Source organism: Ceratotherium simum, chromosome 13 (assembly GCF_057802395.1).
Source record: "Ceratotherium simum simum isolate JZ-2026a chromosome 13, ASM5780239v1, whole genome shotgun sequence".
In the NCBI taxonomy this organism is placed as follows: domain Eukaryota; kingdom Metazoa; phylum Chordata; class Mammalia; order Perissodactyla; family Rhinocerotidae; genus Ceratotherium; species Ceratotherium simum.
Window position 1 is genome coordinate 43,697,500 of NC_141912.1, and position 15,956 is coordinate 43,713,455.

Below are 15,956 nucleotides of genomic sequence, written 5' to 3' on the forward strand. Positions count from 1 at the left end.
CCAGTAACTCACTGCCTACCTACAAGATGGTCAGAAAGAGCAAATGAGGTGGATGAAAAAGACTTTTCTTTTTTGGGAAGGTGATGGACAAAGTTATAGGTGATTATTATTTTATTTGTTATACTTTCTAAATTTCCATATCGGTCATACTACTTGTGAAATAAGAGGAGGAAAAAAGCAATGAATATGACAAAGTGCATATGATAAAGACCTATATACCCTTGCTACAGGCAGAGAAATTTATTTACTTTTTTCTTTACACCATGCCTGTTGCAAACCTTTGTGGTAGTTTAAAAGGATATACAAGGCAAACTCTTACACACACACACATATGCACACACACACACAGTTCTGTAACCTGCTTCTTTCACTTACCTCTCCATCTTTACAGGTGGGTAAATTTCAAAAATTCCAAAAGATTTTGAATATGGAAAGGGCTTTGTAAATTTGATGTTGTGACGATATTATTCCCGTTAAGATACCACATGCCTGGCTCTCCACTGTCCACTCCAACATCACCTCCCAGCAGCTGACTAAAGCCTCGGAGACATGCTCTCTCGTGCTCGGGTACCTAGTTTAGGTGGGAAGCTGCAGCACACAGGTGACATGTGCTCAGGATGCTTCCACACTGACATGCAGAGAGATGCAAGCAACCTCAGTCAGCCTTTCTCCAGTCAGGGTCTGTGGATCACCTGTTTCTTTGAGGGTGCTTTTAAAAATGCAGAATCTGGGACCGCACTCTGGATCTTGTGACCCAGACCCTCTAGGGGTGGGGCCCAGGCAGAGAGTGTTGGACAGGTGCTCCAGGTGATGCTTATGTGTGCAGAAGGTGGGGAATGCTGGCTTCGATCCGTCATTCAGCAGGCACTGGCTGAGCCGTGCGCTGTGCCCTGCACTGTGCTCTGAGGAGGAGGCCTGTGAAGTTAGAGTGCATGACACAGGGAGGGCTGGATGAGGTGCGGAGGGGTAGGGGGTACAGTTCAGAGGAGGGAGAGCTCCACAGTCACAGATTTCTTGAGTGCCACCTTTGTGCTCGGCACTGCTCCCAGTACTGGGAATGCAGCAATGAGCAAAGCAGACAAAAATCCCTCCCCTTGTTTAGCTCATAGTCTAATAGGAGCAACAAAGCAAACAAGAAAAGCAATTGAATGAGCAAATATATAATTTTAAGTGGCAGTAGAGCCGTGAAGAAAAATACGATAGGGTAAGTGACAGAGAGAGACGGCACGAGGGCCAGAGGGAGTTTAGAGAAGCCTTCTCTAGAAGGTGGCATTTGAGTTGATACTTAAACTAAGGAGGGATCCATGTGGATAGGCCCTGAGACAGAAATGGGCTTGTGTGTTGGAGGGACAGCAGTAATCTGTGTGCCTGGAGTTGAGTAAGAGATGGTGAGTGTGGTTGAGGTTGTCTGAGAGGTAGAGATGAGATCACGGGGGCCTTGTAAGAACATAGTAGGAACTTTGGCTTCTATTCCCAGTGTATCAGTTATCTGCTGCTTCGTAGCAAACCACTCCAAAACTCAGTGGCTTGAAACAATAGCCACTGATTTGCTTGTGATTCTGTGGAAGGGGTTCACCTGGGACAGCTCATCAGCTCCATGTGCTGGGCTGGGCTTATGCCTGTGTTTGCTGTCAACCCATAGATCAGCTGGTGGCTGGCTGTTCTCTGATGTCCTCACTCACATGTCTGGCAGTTGACCTAGGACATCGACCAGGGTGCCTGGGTTCTCTTCCACGTGGCTGCTCCGGCAGGCTAGCTCAGGCTTCCTCACGTGGGAGCTGGGTCCCGAGAGTGCTAAAGTGGAAGCTGTAAGGCTTCTCAAGGCATTGGCTTAGAAGTTGCACAGTGTCACTTCCATTGTATTCTGTTGGACAAGGCAAGTCACAGGCCACCCAGAATCCAGGCAGTAGAGAAATAAACTCTGTTTCTTGATGGGAAAGTGGCAACATCACATGACGAAGAGATGCAAGGGATGGGAGGACTGTTTACAGCCATCTTCGCAAACAATCTCCCACACCAAGTCGGAGGACAGGAAGTCCTTGCAGGATTTTGAGTCGGAGAGTGACATTTTCACAAGATCACTCTGGCTGTTCTGAGAAGACAAGATTGTTAGGGGCAAGAGCCTAAAGAGGGAGACCAGTTAGTAAGTGACTGTATCGTCCAAGGGAGATTGAAGGGGCTTGAACAGAGGCAGTAGATGTGGAGGTGAGAGGCGGTCACATTCAGGATATATTTTGGAGCTAAGGTAGATACGGTTTGTGTAGAAGGAATGTGATGGGGCGGGGGGTACTTAGAAAGAGAAGTCAAGGCTAGGTGTTTGGCTTCTGCAATTGGCTGGATGGTGGCCCCATTTACTAAGATAGGGAAAACTGGGATGAGCAGGTTTGGAGAGAAATCAAGTGTTCTCTTTTGCATATCTAAATGCTTATTAGATATCCAGCTGGAGATGCCAGTAGACAGTTGGATGTGCAAGTCTGAAGCTCATGGGGGGAGGTCAGGAGCCAGGGTATAGGTTTAGGAATCATCCACTTGGATAGTATTGAAGGCCATGGACCAGATGAGATCATTCATGGCTAAAACAGCAGAGATCTCAGGACCGAGCCTTGGAGCATTGTGGTGTAATAAAAAGAGCAAGGATTTTGGAGTCATACAGATGAGAGTTTCCGATCCTGTTTCTATCATGTATTAGCAAATGACCATTACTTCTTTGAACCTCTGTCGTCTTAGCTGTAAAATGGGTACAGGAATACGTACGTTAGGGGTTTTTGTGACCATTAAGTAAGATAATGCTTGGAAGGTGCTGGCTCCTAGGCTTTCACCAAGGGGTAATTGCTGCAGTTATCACTGGAGCAGATAGGGTTTCTGAACTCAGGGCCTAGTGGAATATTAGAATTTCTTGGATTTGGATCCTTTGGTTTTAGAGACATGTTAATCAACCTTCTCTTTCCTCCTTGTCTCTCTAGCGGTGCCCACGTGGGTGAAGAAGCCCCAAGACAGCCAGCTGGAGGAGGGCAAGCCGGGCTATTTGCATTGCCTGACCCAGGCAACGCCCAAACCCACAGTCATCTGGTACAGAAACCAGATGCTCATCTCGGAGGTAAGAATGAGGATCATTGCTGGTGGATGGGGCGGAAGCCCCTCCCACTGCTCACTGTGCTCACCTCCATAGCACTCTTTCCCCGGAGTCTGCCCCCAGGAAGATGTTGGTGGAGGTTCAGGCCAAGACTTCTCATGTCACGTCTCGTGTTGCTGTAGGACTCGCGGTTCGAGGTCTCCAAGAACGGGACCTTGCGCATCAACAGCGTGGAGGTGTACGATGGGACGTGGTACCGCTGCGTGAGCAGCACCCCAGCCGGCAGCATTGAGGCCCAAGCCCGTGTCCAAGTGCTAGGTGAGCTCGCGTGTGTGGGGAGAGTGCTTTGCTGGGTGAGCAGGAGAGTAAAGAGGAAGGGGCAGCAGGGTCCAGGCTCTTCAGGCCTGTCCCGGCCTGTCTAGCTTCCTCAATTCCTCCTCATTCCCCCCACCCGCCCTCCCTCTACTGAAACAGAGAAGCTCAAGTTCACACCGCCGCCCCGGCCACAGCAGTGCATGGAGTTTGACAAGGAGGCCACGGTGCCCTGCTCAGCCACAGGCCGAGAGAAGCCCACTATTAAGTGGATACGGGCCGGTGCGTACCATGGGGGCAGGGGGTCGGGGGCAGGCAGGGCAATCCACTGGTCGATGTGTGCATGTCTGAGGACCAACTGAGTGCCCAGTACCATGCCAGGAACTGTGGGATAGACAAGAAATGTAGGGCTGATTTATGGTCCAGTTAGGAAGAAAAAAGCCAGACACAAAAGAGTTCAGATTATAGCATTAGACAACATATAAGATGACTCAAGGCAACAAGTAATTGGATTGGTCCAGACGGTGCTGTAAGGTCCTCCCTCCCCCTTTTCAAAATAGTCATCCTTTCTGACATAAAAGTAACATGGGCTCCTTTAGAAGATTTTGAGAGGGCCGGCCCCGTGGCTTAGCAGTTAAGTGCGCACTCTCCCCTACTGGCGGCCCGGGTTCAGATCCCGGGCGTGCACCGATGCACCGCTTCTCCGGTCATGCTGAGGTGGCGTCCCACATACAGCAACTAGAAGGATGTGCAGCTATGACATACAACTATCTACTGGGGCTTTGGGGGAAAAAGAGGAGGATTGGCAATAGATGTTAGCTCAGAGCCGGTTTTCCTCAGCAAAAAGAGGAGGATTAGCATGGATGTTAGCTCAGGGCTGATCTTCCTCACAAGAAAAAAAAAGAAGATTTTGGGAGAAAAAAATGCATAATCCCACCATCCATCATCGTTGGATGTGTTCCTTTTTCCATGCATATCTTTTTGTTTTTATATAGCAATTTTATTGTACAATTATATGTACCTATAATTTTCACTTATTTAACTTACATGAGTAAGTCACCCTTACTATTGAAATAGAAGATGCTGATAACTGTACGTAGCTTTATATGCTTTTTTACTTACCATTATCTAGCATTTCCCCATGTTTTTATACATAAACATTAGTTTTGAAGATTGCAATAATATTCCAATGATTGGATTCACTGTAATTTACTTAAATATTCCCTAAATGTTGGAGGTTTGGGTTGTTAACCATCCTCCCTCCCACTCTCCCTCTCTGTCTGTCTTTCTCTCTCTCTCTGTCTTTTTATTGCTGCAATAAACATCTATAAGCCAAAGTTTTTTCTGGATTTGGGTTTATTTCCTTTGGGAAAGATTCCCAGAAATGGAATAATTATGTATAAAAGGGTATGCACATTTTTACAACCCTTGATGGAGACTGCCAAATTGTTTTTTAAAGGGCTGGACGAGTTTTTACATACCCGTTAAGAGTGAGAGTTGGAGAGTAGGGCTGTAGGTTTTGAGGAGGAAATGGGCTCTCTGCTCAGGTGGTCTAGGGGAGCTTTCTGTGGGAGGTTTGAAATGGATCTGAAGCCTGGGATGGTGGCAAAGAGGAGGAGTGGGTTCCAGGAGCAAGGAGTGAGAGGCAATGAGGATGAGAACAAGGCAAATTGAGGCCCAGTCAGAAGTCCAGCTGGTAGAGTGAATGTTATATAGGGCAGTAGAAGGAGGTGAGACAGAAAAATCAGAGAAGGAGTCGATGGCGGGGACTCCCAGCGCCTGGCTCAGGAGTTCAGACTTTGTCTGTCTGTGCGTGGTAGGAACAGCAATGTTTTTGAGTATGTATGAGTGACTGAGAGCATTGCCAGCCACCCATGTAACTGGTCAATCCCACGATTCCCTTTGTTGCCCTGCAGATGGGAGCAGCCTCCCAGAGTGGGTGACCGACAATGCTGGGAACTTGCACTTCTCCAGGGTGACCCGAGATGACGCCGGCAACTACACTTGCATCGCCTCCAATGGGCTGCAGGGCCAGATCCGTGCCCACGTCCAGCTCACCGTGGCAGGTGCGACTGTGGCTGGGCCCTGGGGCCAGGGCTGGCAGGCCCTGTGGGGCGGTAGCCGGTACCCTGCTTGCCCCGTTGCTCACTGCTCCTTGCCTCTTGCTGGGCACTTCCCATCCAGTGTTCATCACCTTCAAAGTGGAGCCAGAGCGCACGACCGTGTACCAGGGCCACACAGCCTTGCTGCGGTGCGAGGCCCAGGGGGACCCCAAACCACTCATTCAGTGGAAGGGCAAAGACCGCATCCTGGACCCCACCAAGCTGGGACCCAGGTAGGGCCGTCTCCCTCCCACACCCACTTTGCTTCTCTTGTAGCCTGGTCTCCCCAGGGGCCGGCGAGGTGGGCAGTGCTGTGGCTTCTCTCCTGGCAGGATGCACATCTTCCAGAACGGCTCCCTGGTGATCCACGATGTGGCCCCCGAGGACTCAGGCCGCTACACCTGCATCGCGGGCAACAGCTGCAACATCAAGCACACGGAGGCCCCCCTCTACGTCGTGGGTATGGGGGGGGAGGGGTGTCCTGCACGGGAAACGATGGGGCCAGACTTCTCATCTTAGTACTCATCAGCCCCCCGGTACACGAAAGGCACTTAATCCATTTTTGTGGTGGGGGTGGGGATCCAGCTGTGTGCCCTTCACCATGCACAGCACAGTCTCAGTTTCCTTGCTTAGAGCTGTGCTGTCGCTTATGTGACACACCACAGCTAGAGGTGGGGTGTTGGGGGAGAGCTCTTGTCCTAAAACGCTTCCTCCTGGGTCTCTGCAGTCACACACATCTCCCTGGGTGGGTGGGGAGGGATCGAGTCAGGAGGCAGCAGGACAAGCTTCCTTGGCCCTGGAGGCCCAGAGAGGATGCTGTGTCAGGTAAAGGCCCTGGCGAGGGTCAGAGACTCTCCTAATAACCAGCTCTGCGCCTTTGGAGGTGTTATTTCCTCTCCAGGGGCTTGTTTCTGCATCTGTGAGATGAAAGTGGTTTAAATGAGACGTTCTCAGACTTTTTTGGTTTTGCAGCACAACTGTTTTTCTAGATGAAGTCTTATGTGGAACTTTAAATGGATAACAGTGAGGTGACAAGGCCCCTTGGTTGAAGCCATTGGGTGTGTGTGGGAGTTGGGGGATCCTGCATGGTGTCCCCTTTGGGCCTCTCTCCCTCAGTTCCCCAGTGACTCCTGGCGCCTCTTTCTCCGTGGGACCCTAGGCCTTTGAAAGCCCCTAGACTAGAAGATCCCTTCTACAAATACGTTTCTTGAAGGACCTGCTCTGTGCCCGGCAGTGTCTGGGATTCTAAACCAAAATTTCCCAAGTGCTGCTCTTCAGGGCCTGGCTCACGATATCAAGTCACTTAGGAAGCTTGTTAACAAATAGTGTGGGTTTGTGGTAGTGCTCTGACAGGTGTGTTTTTTATGTGTCACCGGCCTCGTGTTTGGACTCACAGCCAGCTTGGGAATCACTGGCCTCATGTCCTTCAGAGCTCCCTATGACCTTGGTAGGGCCCGAGGACCTGGCCCTTATTAAAGCCAGTGACGGTGGTGACCCTCCCTGGGTCTTGGGCTTGGTCAGGCCATCGAGTGTCTGGGAGGTTGTCATACGTGTGGGGTGGGGAGGGGCTAGAAGAGAAGGAGGGCTGGGTTTGCTTCGGTGGCCCCTGCCCAGACCTCTCTTTGTATCTCTCAGACAAGCCCGTGCTGGAGGAGACAGAGGGTCCAGGCAGCCCTCCTCCCTACAAGATGATCCAGACCATTGGGCTGTCCGTGGGCGCTGCCGTGGCCTACATCATCGCTGTCCTGGGCCTCATGTTCTACTGCAAGAAGCGCTGCAAAGCCAAGCGGCTTCAGAAGCAGCCTGAGGGCGAGGAGCCAGAGATGGAGTGCCTCAACGGTGAGGGGCCCCTGGAGGTGGGAGACGGTGCCAGTGCGCGGGTGCTTAGCGCCCTCCTGCGGCCACGGAGGAGAGAGCTGCAGCACTGGGTAGCTGGGGCCAGAGCAGAGCTGCCCACCCCTAACTGGAAGCCTGGAGTTGGCTGATTCCCAGGGCCTTGGCTTCTGAGCAGCCTGGCTCAAGACTCCCCCATCGGAGCCTCTTGGGCCAGCTTCCTACATTTTCCTGCCTTCTTGCCGCGGCACTGAGCCCCAGATATACTTAGTATATGTAGTCATGTTTCTGTTACACATCTTTGTCTCCCCCCTTTACTCTTTGAGTTCCCCCAAGGGGAGTCTGTCTGTTTCTCTCCTCCTGCCCTCCCTCTCCTCCGACTCAGAGCTCCCTGGGGCATTGCTGGGTCTCGCCTATCAGCTTAGGGGTTCAGGAGCACGGCCTGGTCTTCCTTATGTGATTTCCCCTTTGTGCCTGTTTAGGGCTTTGCACATAGGAGGCCCTATGAAAGCAAAAACCCCTATGTCGATATGGTGTCCAGGGACCTGGGATTCGGATGACATGTACAGTTTGTTCCATTTGGGAGGTCGTAATCAGCTGCCCTAAGGGAGGCCCATCACCCAGCCCCATCAGTTTATCAGTTGCATTGGCCCTTTTGTGTGGAGCACTGGGATTGGACCCATTTGGTGGAAGTGGGGATTTAGGGGAGAGAACTGAGGTCCCCATGGTGGCCAGAGTGTCAGGTCTCATCTTGACACTCCCTCGTGCGCCCTCTTCCCAGGTGGGCCTTTGCAGAATGGGCAGCCCTCAGCAGAGATCCAAGAGGAAGTGGCCTTGACCAGCTTGGGCTCCGGCTCTGCAGCCACCAACAAACGCCACAGCACGAGTGATAAGATGCACTTCCCACGGGCCAGCCTGCAGCCCATCACCACCCTGGGTGTGTTGGCTTGGCCACAGCTATCCCTGCTTGACTACGGGCCACTGTCCTGAGGCTAGATTAGGGTGGTGGCTCTGAAGTCGCTGAAGCCTAGAACCCTAGAGATGGAGGGGAGCCTGCGGGATCTAGTCCAGTGTGTCCGGCTGGTGCCTCTCTCAGACCCCACCTCCACAGATTTCATCATTCCTGTGTATTATTTACCTGATATTTTCTTTAGATTGACTCCCTCCCCTTTATTTTTTTAACTTAAGTTAGCTTTGTTTTAGGAAAAAATGAGGAATTATGGATTTGTGCTAGTTAAATTTTTTCTGAGCATACATTAAAACATATAACCATGAAGACATGTTTATCATGAGCCACCTAAAATTCTCATACAAACCACCCTTTGGAAAACGCTGACTAGGAATCCCACCCCTGTATTTTACTGTTGGAGACCAGGAAGCCCACGGTGGGAGGGGGAGTGGTTTGCTCAGGGTCACACAGCAGAACCAGGGCCTCTGCCCAGTGCAGGCAAGTAGGGTGCAGCAAAGACTCCCCACGTTGTGAGGCAGAGCGGCGAGGCACCTCCCCAAGTTAGGGGCTTCCTCTGCTTGGGGGAAGGCAGCTGGCCGACTCAGACCTGTACCCACAGGGAAGAGTGAGTTTGGGGAGGTGTTCCTGGCCAAGGCGCAGGGCTTGGAGGAGGGGGTAGCAGAGACCCTGGTGCTTGTGAAGAGCCTGCAGAGCCGGGACGAGCAGCAGCAGCTGGACTTCCGGAGGGAGTTCGAGATGTTTGGGAAGCTGAACCACGCCAACGTGGTGCGGCTCCTGGGGCTCTGCCGGGAGGCCGAGCCCCACTACATGGTGCTGGAGTATGTGGACCTGGTATGCTGTTGGCAAGGTTCCTGGGAGTCTCGGGCAGGGCAGTGTCCTGACAGGTAGGGGGTGGGGGCACCATGGGAACCTCCTCTCATGTGGTCTCAGCCAAGACCACGGCCACCTGCTGTTGCCGCCTTGCAACCGATGCTCAGCCTCCTGCCCCCCAGCTCTCTGACACCTTACCTTCCTTGATCAGTACCCCATCTTTCCCATCAGCCAGCCCTGTGCTGGGGCTTGGTCCCAAGTTCTTCCCGGCTTTGCACTCTGTACACTGCATGGATGCCTTCCAGGTCTGCTTCCCTGATTCTGGTTTTCTTTGGTTTGTCATTTTTATTTCTCCCCAGGGCTTGTTACTCCTTGAGGATAAACTTATCAGAACCTGGCTTTCCTTCCTTCCCGGCATCCCATACATTGGAGGCCCCGTATTAGCCCAGTCACCAGCCTTCTCTTTCCTCCCCAGTTGTCATGCCCAGATTTGCCTCTTCCTCTTCATTCCCTGACTGATCCAGGCATAGTCCCCATGGTCCTCAAACTGCTGCTTATTAAATCCCCCAGCTCGGGGCAGGAGGTGTAATCCATAATCTTTCCCTTAGCACGTGCTTACGAGTGCTTTGTGTATGTCTCTGCTGCTGGTGTTCTCCCTGTTTGTTCATGTCTGTTAGATGATAACCCCTGGAGGGCAGGGGTTCCTCCTAGGGGTCCCTGAAGACAGAGGGTAGGGCTGTATTTTCCTGTTGTCTCCCTGAGGGCAGGGGCTTTGTCACCCACCTGTCTGAGGGCTCCCCTGAGGGTAAGAGGGACAGTCCTCCTCTCTTTCTGACTGAGAGAGTTTCTAGGAGACATCTCCTATATATTTTTTAATTCTGCTGGACTTTCCCCGGGAGGCAGGCCGGGCTGGGGTGAGCGTTCAGGGCAGGGCTTCTCACCACCTGCCCGGGCAGGAACCCTGGGCACACCTGCTTGCTTTGATGCTTTGGAGATAATGGCTGGGCTCGGACCTGACAGAGACACTTGGCTGTCCCCTCAGGGAGATCTCAAACAGTTCCTGAGGATTTCCAAGAGCAAGGATGAAAAATTGAAGTCACAGCCCCTCAGCACTAAGCAGAAGGTGAGGACAGGGCGGGAGGTCCCAGGGTGGGCCAGGAGCAGGGGCAGTCATTTAACAGGTACCCTGATGGAGTGCTCCCTGTGGTAAGTTCTTTACATGGGTTATCCCAGTGATCACAGTGATCCTCTGAATATATGTCCCTGTCCCCATTTTGCAGATGAAGAAAGTGAGGTTTAGAAAGCTTAAGTGACTTGTCCCAGATCATGTAGCCCACAAGTGGCTTTCTGTGGCCGCGTTGGCCTCAAGCGGAAGGGCTGCTCTTAGCCTTTGCGGCTGGAGCAGTGAGCATGGGGCTGGAGCAGTGAGCATCTGCTGGCCTAGGGGCCTGCGGGACTGGGTGTGGCCCTGAGTGTGGAAGACTCTCCTGCGAACGGGCTGCCCACGCTTTACCCGCTGTTGTTTTCACACTTTCACTCTCACGTGGGCTGTGGGCTGCCCAGCCTTTCCTTCCGGTTCTCCTCTGCCTTCTGGGCAGAGGGCGGTTCTGAGTGCAGAGCCCTGGCTGGGCCCCACGGTTTCACCCAGGGTGAAACTGAAGAAGGGAAGGCTTGCCTACTGCCCTCTGCCCACCTCAGCCATCCCTCTGCAGCCCAGCTCCTCCTGCCTCCAGCCTCCTCGCCTCCCCTCTGAAAATGGACCCACCTCCTTCCACGTGACTGGGCCACTCTGCTTCCAGGCTGACAGCAAAGTCACCTCATAAACCAGTCAGAGCTCAGGGCAGGAAGGCAGAGACTGCCAGGGCCCTTCCTTACAAGTGACCATTCCTTGCCTTGTAGGCTGACCTAGCTCGTGGACTCTGGGGGCAGGGCAGAAAGGCATGGCCGGTTGATCAGTCAGGCAAGTGGGACCCTGGCTGCCCCTGATCTCTCTGGGGAAGCAGCTCTGCACCCTTCAGACTGACCTCCTCCCATTAGAGGTGAATTTACTAAGGCCCAGACAGAGCAAGTGACCTGGCCTCCCAACACTGTGCCTCTCCTTCCATCTCTGAGAAGCCGCGGGACTGTCTGCAGTGGCTGTAGATGGGAAGCCACAGGACAGGATGTGCTGCTCCAGCTAGGTGGGATGTCAGGACCCCAGAGCTCACAAATCAGGACCTGCATGGAGCCAGCAAGTCTTTACCGAGTCAGCCATGGGCCTCAGGGCCCTTGGGGATGCAAAATTGAAGCTGCCAGGCATCCTTGGGGCACTTAGGATATAGTAGGGGAGCTTGGGTAAATGAGTATGTCATGTGCCTTATAGATTTCAGGTATGACAGAAAGCAAATGAAAGACATAAATTAAGAGAAGTTGAAGAAGCCATGTCCTTTAGGTGGACAAATGGTGTGGTTCACGAAGAAGGTTTCTTGGTAGAAAAAGCCATTTGAGTTCAGCTCTCAAGGACAGGAAGCAGTTGAAAGGAAGGGGATGGCTTCAGGAGAGAGGGGATCAAGGTAGGTTTCTCTGGCTGGGACAGGGATGTAGACGGCCTGACAGGAAGTCAGTTACCTCCGTCCCTTGACCTGAGGGACTATTTGGCTCCAAGTCATCACCACCTTTGCTAGAGATCTCTCCCACCCTTTTTTTTTTTGCTAGAGAGTCTTAAATTTGATGGAGGAACTTCAATAAGTTGGGTCCCACACTCTCCAAGGACAATATTTTGCATCAGATGGGGGTTAAAAAATAAATGTAGATTTTTGGACCATACCTCAGACTGAGGGGATCAGAATATCTGAGAGCGGGATCTGAGAACCTGCATTTTCCAACCAAGCTCTCCAGCTGATTCTTAAGCTCATTAAAGTTCAAGGAGCCCTGGTATAGGATAGTGGCTTTGAAATGTGTTTTGGTTAGGATCCCCTATAAGAAATGCATTTTACGTTATGACCCAGCGTGTACACACGCACGTACACACAACCAAATTAAACGTTCACAACACTATATCTGGTGCGCTTGATATTTCCTGTCCTGTTCTTTTTTTTTTTAACTCACTAAATTGGTTTTGAGACCCAAGTGGGTCTTGATCAGTAGTTTGAAAAATACTGCTTTTTTTTTTAGGAAAGATATTAAAACTTGTAGATACTTTGTTGTGCTAGTAATTTCGTGAGTTGCTGTGTCTCTTTATATTCCTAGGGTCCTGGGGGAATGGAAGGAGGAGAAGTTAATTTTTTAAAGGGAAGTGGAGCGGTAGGCAGCGCTCCCTGGCCAGCTAGAGCTGGAGCGAGGGTGCCGTGCTCGGTGTGGGTGGGCTGGGGGGAACCACAGGAGGATTTCAGGATAGCAGTGGGATAGTGATAGAAATCAGAGACATGGGCCCTGGGTGTTGGCATAATTGTAGGTAATACTTGTTCAAGTAGCTGATATGATGATGGAGATTTTGAAGTCAGGGGACTGTAACCTGTGATTTCTCCATGGATCACCTGCAAGCTAATGACAGACAAGGAGCAGGGTGAGCTTAGCACACCTGGTGGACAGTGCTTTATGCAGTTAGATGCCTTGGTTGGAGACAGAAAGCCTGTTGTGATAAGAGCTCAATAGTGTCACAGTGAGGTAGCCAGAACTTAGGCAAGCCCTTGGAGTGTGAAAGCTGGAAAGGAAGGGGTGGGTCTGGTCTTCACCAAAGAGCAGGTCTTTCTAACAGTATTTGAGAATTAATCCTGTGGCCATCTGATGGCGTCTTGCCCAGTAGTAAGGAAACACTTAATTGGCTTGGGCCTAACAGAATTCCCTTTTACTGTCCTCGCTTAGCCAGTATTTCCAGAAGCACTGCCTTACTGGAACGATAGCAAGTTATTCACCATGCCAAGTCCACTCTCTTCTGTTTCCCTTGACCAGCAGCAGATTGTTTCGCTTGGAGCCAGACCAGAGAGAGCAGGCTGAGAGGAATGGCCAGTCCGATGAGGGCGCATTACAAAAGCCTTTGTCTGCTTCTTACAGATATCCGGGCAAGGCTGGACAATGCCTTCGGGTTTTGAAGCCTGAAGTAGAGTCTGTCCATTTATGATGACCACTTCAGTGGTCATCTGGCCCTTTTACAACCAGTGGCAGGCACTTGGGGCATTCTGAACATGGCCATCTAGGGGCTGTTTTGGGAGTGTGGCCTCTACTTTTTCTTGGAGACCCAGCGCGAGCTCTGCACCCAGGGAGGGCTCAGTAGTCCTTGCGGACCTGTTCACTGACTGCTTCTTTAGCCCTCCTCACTGGTTACACACATTTGATTGGAAGCTATCTGGAGATTTTGTGTCTTCACTTTTGACAAAGAAAATGCACCAAGAAGATGAGATTTTCCCCAGCTCTCGATGGCTTCCTTCGTTCAGGGCCTCTGCATATGCAGCGCCAGTCCACACATTGGATGTGTAGATGGGGCCAGGTTGGGGGTGGTTTGGATCAGTGCTGCCTAGTAGGTCTTCCTGTGATGATGGAAATGGTCTATTTCCGTGCTGTCCAGTGTGGTAGTCACTAGCCCCATGCGGCTGCCAAGCACTTAGAATGCGGCTGGAGTGAGTGAGGAGTGAATTTTTAATTTTATGAAGTTTTAATTAATTTCAATAGCCACACGATGCTAGGGGCTACTGTTTTGGACAGCACAGGTTTAGACCATTGATTTTTTTGTTTGTTTGTTTTGTTTTTTTTGTAAGAAGGACCAGCCCTGAGCTAACATCTGATGCCAATCCTCCTCTTTTTTTTTGCTGAGGAAGATTGGCCCTGGGCTAACATCCGTGCCCATCTTCCTCTACTCTATATGGGACGCCACCACAGCATGGTTTAACAAGTGGTGTGTCGGTGTGCGCCCGGGATCCGAACCGGTGAGCCCCGGGCCGCCGCAGCGCAGCACGCACACCCAACCGCTTGCGCCACCTGGCCGGCCCCTAGACCATTGATTTTTAAACTTTTTTTTTTTTTTTTTTTGGTGAGGAAGACTGGCCATGGGCTAACGTCTGTTGCCAATCTTCCTCTTTTTGCTTGAGGAAGATTGTCACTGCACTAACATCTGTGCCAGTCTTCCTCTATTTTATATGTGGGACGCCACCACGGCATGGCTTGATGAGCGGTGTGTAGGTCTGCGCCTGGGATCCGAACCTGTGAATCCCGGGCTGCCAAAGCGGAGTGCATGAACTTAACCGCTACGCCACGGGGCTGGCCTCTGTTTTGTTTTTTATAAAACACAACTAGTAGAAAATATGTAATTTGGAAGGACAAAAAAAAAAAGGAAGCACCCATAAAGATGTCAGCTCTGATTACTGCCCAGTCATTTTTCACTCAGCAAATGGTTACTACGTGTTCTTCCTGCCCCATGTGCCACGCACTTAATCGAGCACCTGCTGTGTGTCAGAGTGGTGCCAAGCGCTTTCTTTCATTCAATTCACTTCTTCCACCAGCCCAGTGAGGCAGGTACTGTTATGCCCATTTTACAAAAAAGGAAACTGAGACTGTTGTGCTTTTGTTTTGGGGCTTCCTAAGCATCATATGGATGGCACTGAGGCCCCACCAAGGGTTGTGTCGAGGATGGGCACCTCGATCCTCTAGTCCTGGGCTGCTCTCACCGGCCCCTTTCTCACTCCAGGTGGCCCTGTGCACCCAGGTGGCCCTGGGCATGGAGCACCTGTCCAACAACCGCTTTGTGCACAAGGACCTGGCCGCTCGCAACTGCCTGGTCAGCGCTCAGAGACAGGTGAAGGTGTCGGCTCTGGGGCTCAGCAAGGACGTGTACAACAGGTAGAAGGACATGGGTGGGGTGGGACGAGGGGCAGAGGGCAACTGTAGTTGGGGGGTTGGAAAGGGCTTAGTGTCTGCTTAGTCCAAAGCTGGAGGGGGCAGAGCCTTCCCATCCTCTCTCCAAAGGTATAGCAGCTTCGCAGCCAGTGGACCACAGGTCCCTGACGCTTATAAATTTTCTCTAATGATAAAAAAATTACAAACTTTCTTTATGACTAGTCAAACTTTATAACAGTTTATATATAATTTGGCTATTATGTGATTCCCTCTGTAACTTCCTGAATTCGGAAATTATTATTTCAAAGCCTAAGACGTAAAGCTCAGCCCTCATGGCCGGAGATTGCTGTGGACTGCCTGCACACACTACATAGCTTCTCCGGGAACTTGCCCTTGAGTCACTCCAGTTTGTCTGACTGTTGGTTTAGTCACGATTGGTATATCACTAGTAAAGCTCTTTAAATTTTCTTTCTATTTACTGTGTTTGCTTTTCACATTTTTTAGCCAATACAGAAAGTATGTATGATAATTCGCTTTTTTTTAGGCAAAGTTTGATTCTTACAGGAATTTTTTAACCATCGGACCCTCCAGATTTCATCCAGTACACCTCCGTGCTCAGCATAAATGTTACGCATTTCCCTGAATGCCTTGATGTAGAGAGGTTGGGTTCTAGCCCGGATACGAGACCCAGACCTGAGATGAGACCCAGGTTGGGATCTGGGCTTTGTCCCTCACCCTGCCCCACCGCCATCCCTGTGTGGTTCTCTCTTGCAGTGAGTACTACCACTTCCGCCAGGCCTGGGTGCCCCTGCGCTGGATGTCCCCTGAGGCCATCCTGGAGAGCGACTTCTCCACCAAGTCTGATGTCTGGGCCTTCGGTGTGTTGATGTGGGAAGTGTTCACCCACGGAGAGATGCCCCATGGTGGGCAAGCAGACGATGAAGTGCTGGCAGGTAGGCACCTATGTTTCCAGGGGACAATTCCAGGTGTTCTCCAGGTAGAGAGGTTGCTCAAGGTCCTAGGGCCAGTTCAGCCTGCCTCCCCTCTC

At 51.3% G+C, this 15,956-nt stretch overlaps 1 protein-coding gene across 1 annotated transcript in view; it reads left to right on the forward strand.

The window, feature by feature from the left end:
* Positions 1–15,956, forward strand: part of PTK7 (protein tyrosine kinase 7 (inactive)) — a 56,209-nt gene that overhangs the window by 39,029 nt on the left and 1,224 nt on the right. The window contains exons 8-19 of the mRNA XM_004424113.2: positions 2,964–3,097; positions 3,256–3,391; positions 3,548–3,667; positions 5,302–5,451; positions 5,570–5,720; positions 5,820–5,947; positions 7,123–7,326; positions 8,102–8,257; positions 8,889–9,121; positions 10,143–10,223; positions 14,760–14,911; positions 15,683–15,861. Coding sequence (XP_004424170.1) covers positions 2,964–3,097; positions 3,256–3,391; positions 3,548–3,667; positions 5,302–5,451; positions 5,570–5,720; positions 5,820–5,947; positions 7,123–7,326; positions 8,102–8,257; positions 8,889–9,121; positions 10,143–10,223; positions 14,760–14,911; positions 15,683–15,861 — 1,824 coding nt within the window. The remainder of the gene's footprint in view (positions 1–2,963; positions 3,098–3,255; positions 3,392–3,547; positions 3,668–5,301; positions 5,452–5,569; positions 5,721–5,819; positions 5,948–7,122; positions 7,327–8,101; positions 8,258–8,888; positions 9,122–10,142; positions 10,224–14,759; positions 14,912–15,682; positions 15,862–15,956) is intronic.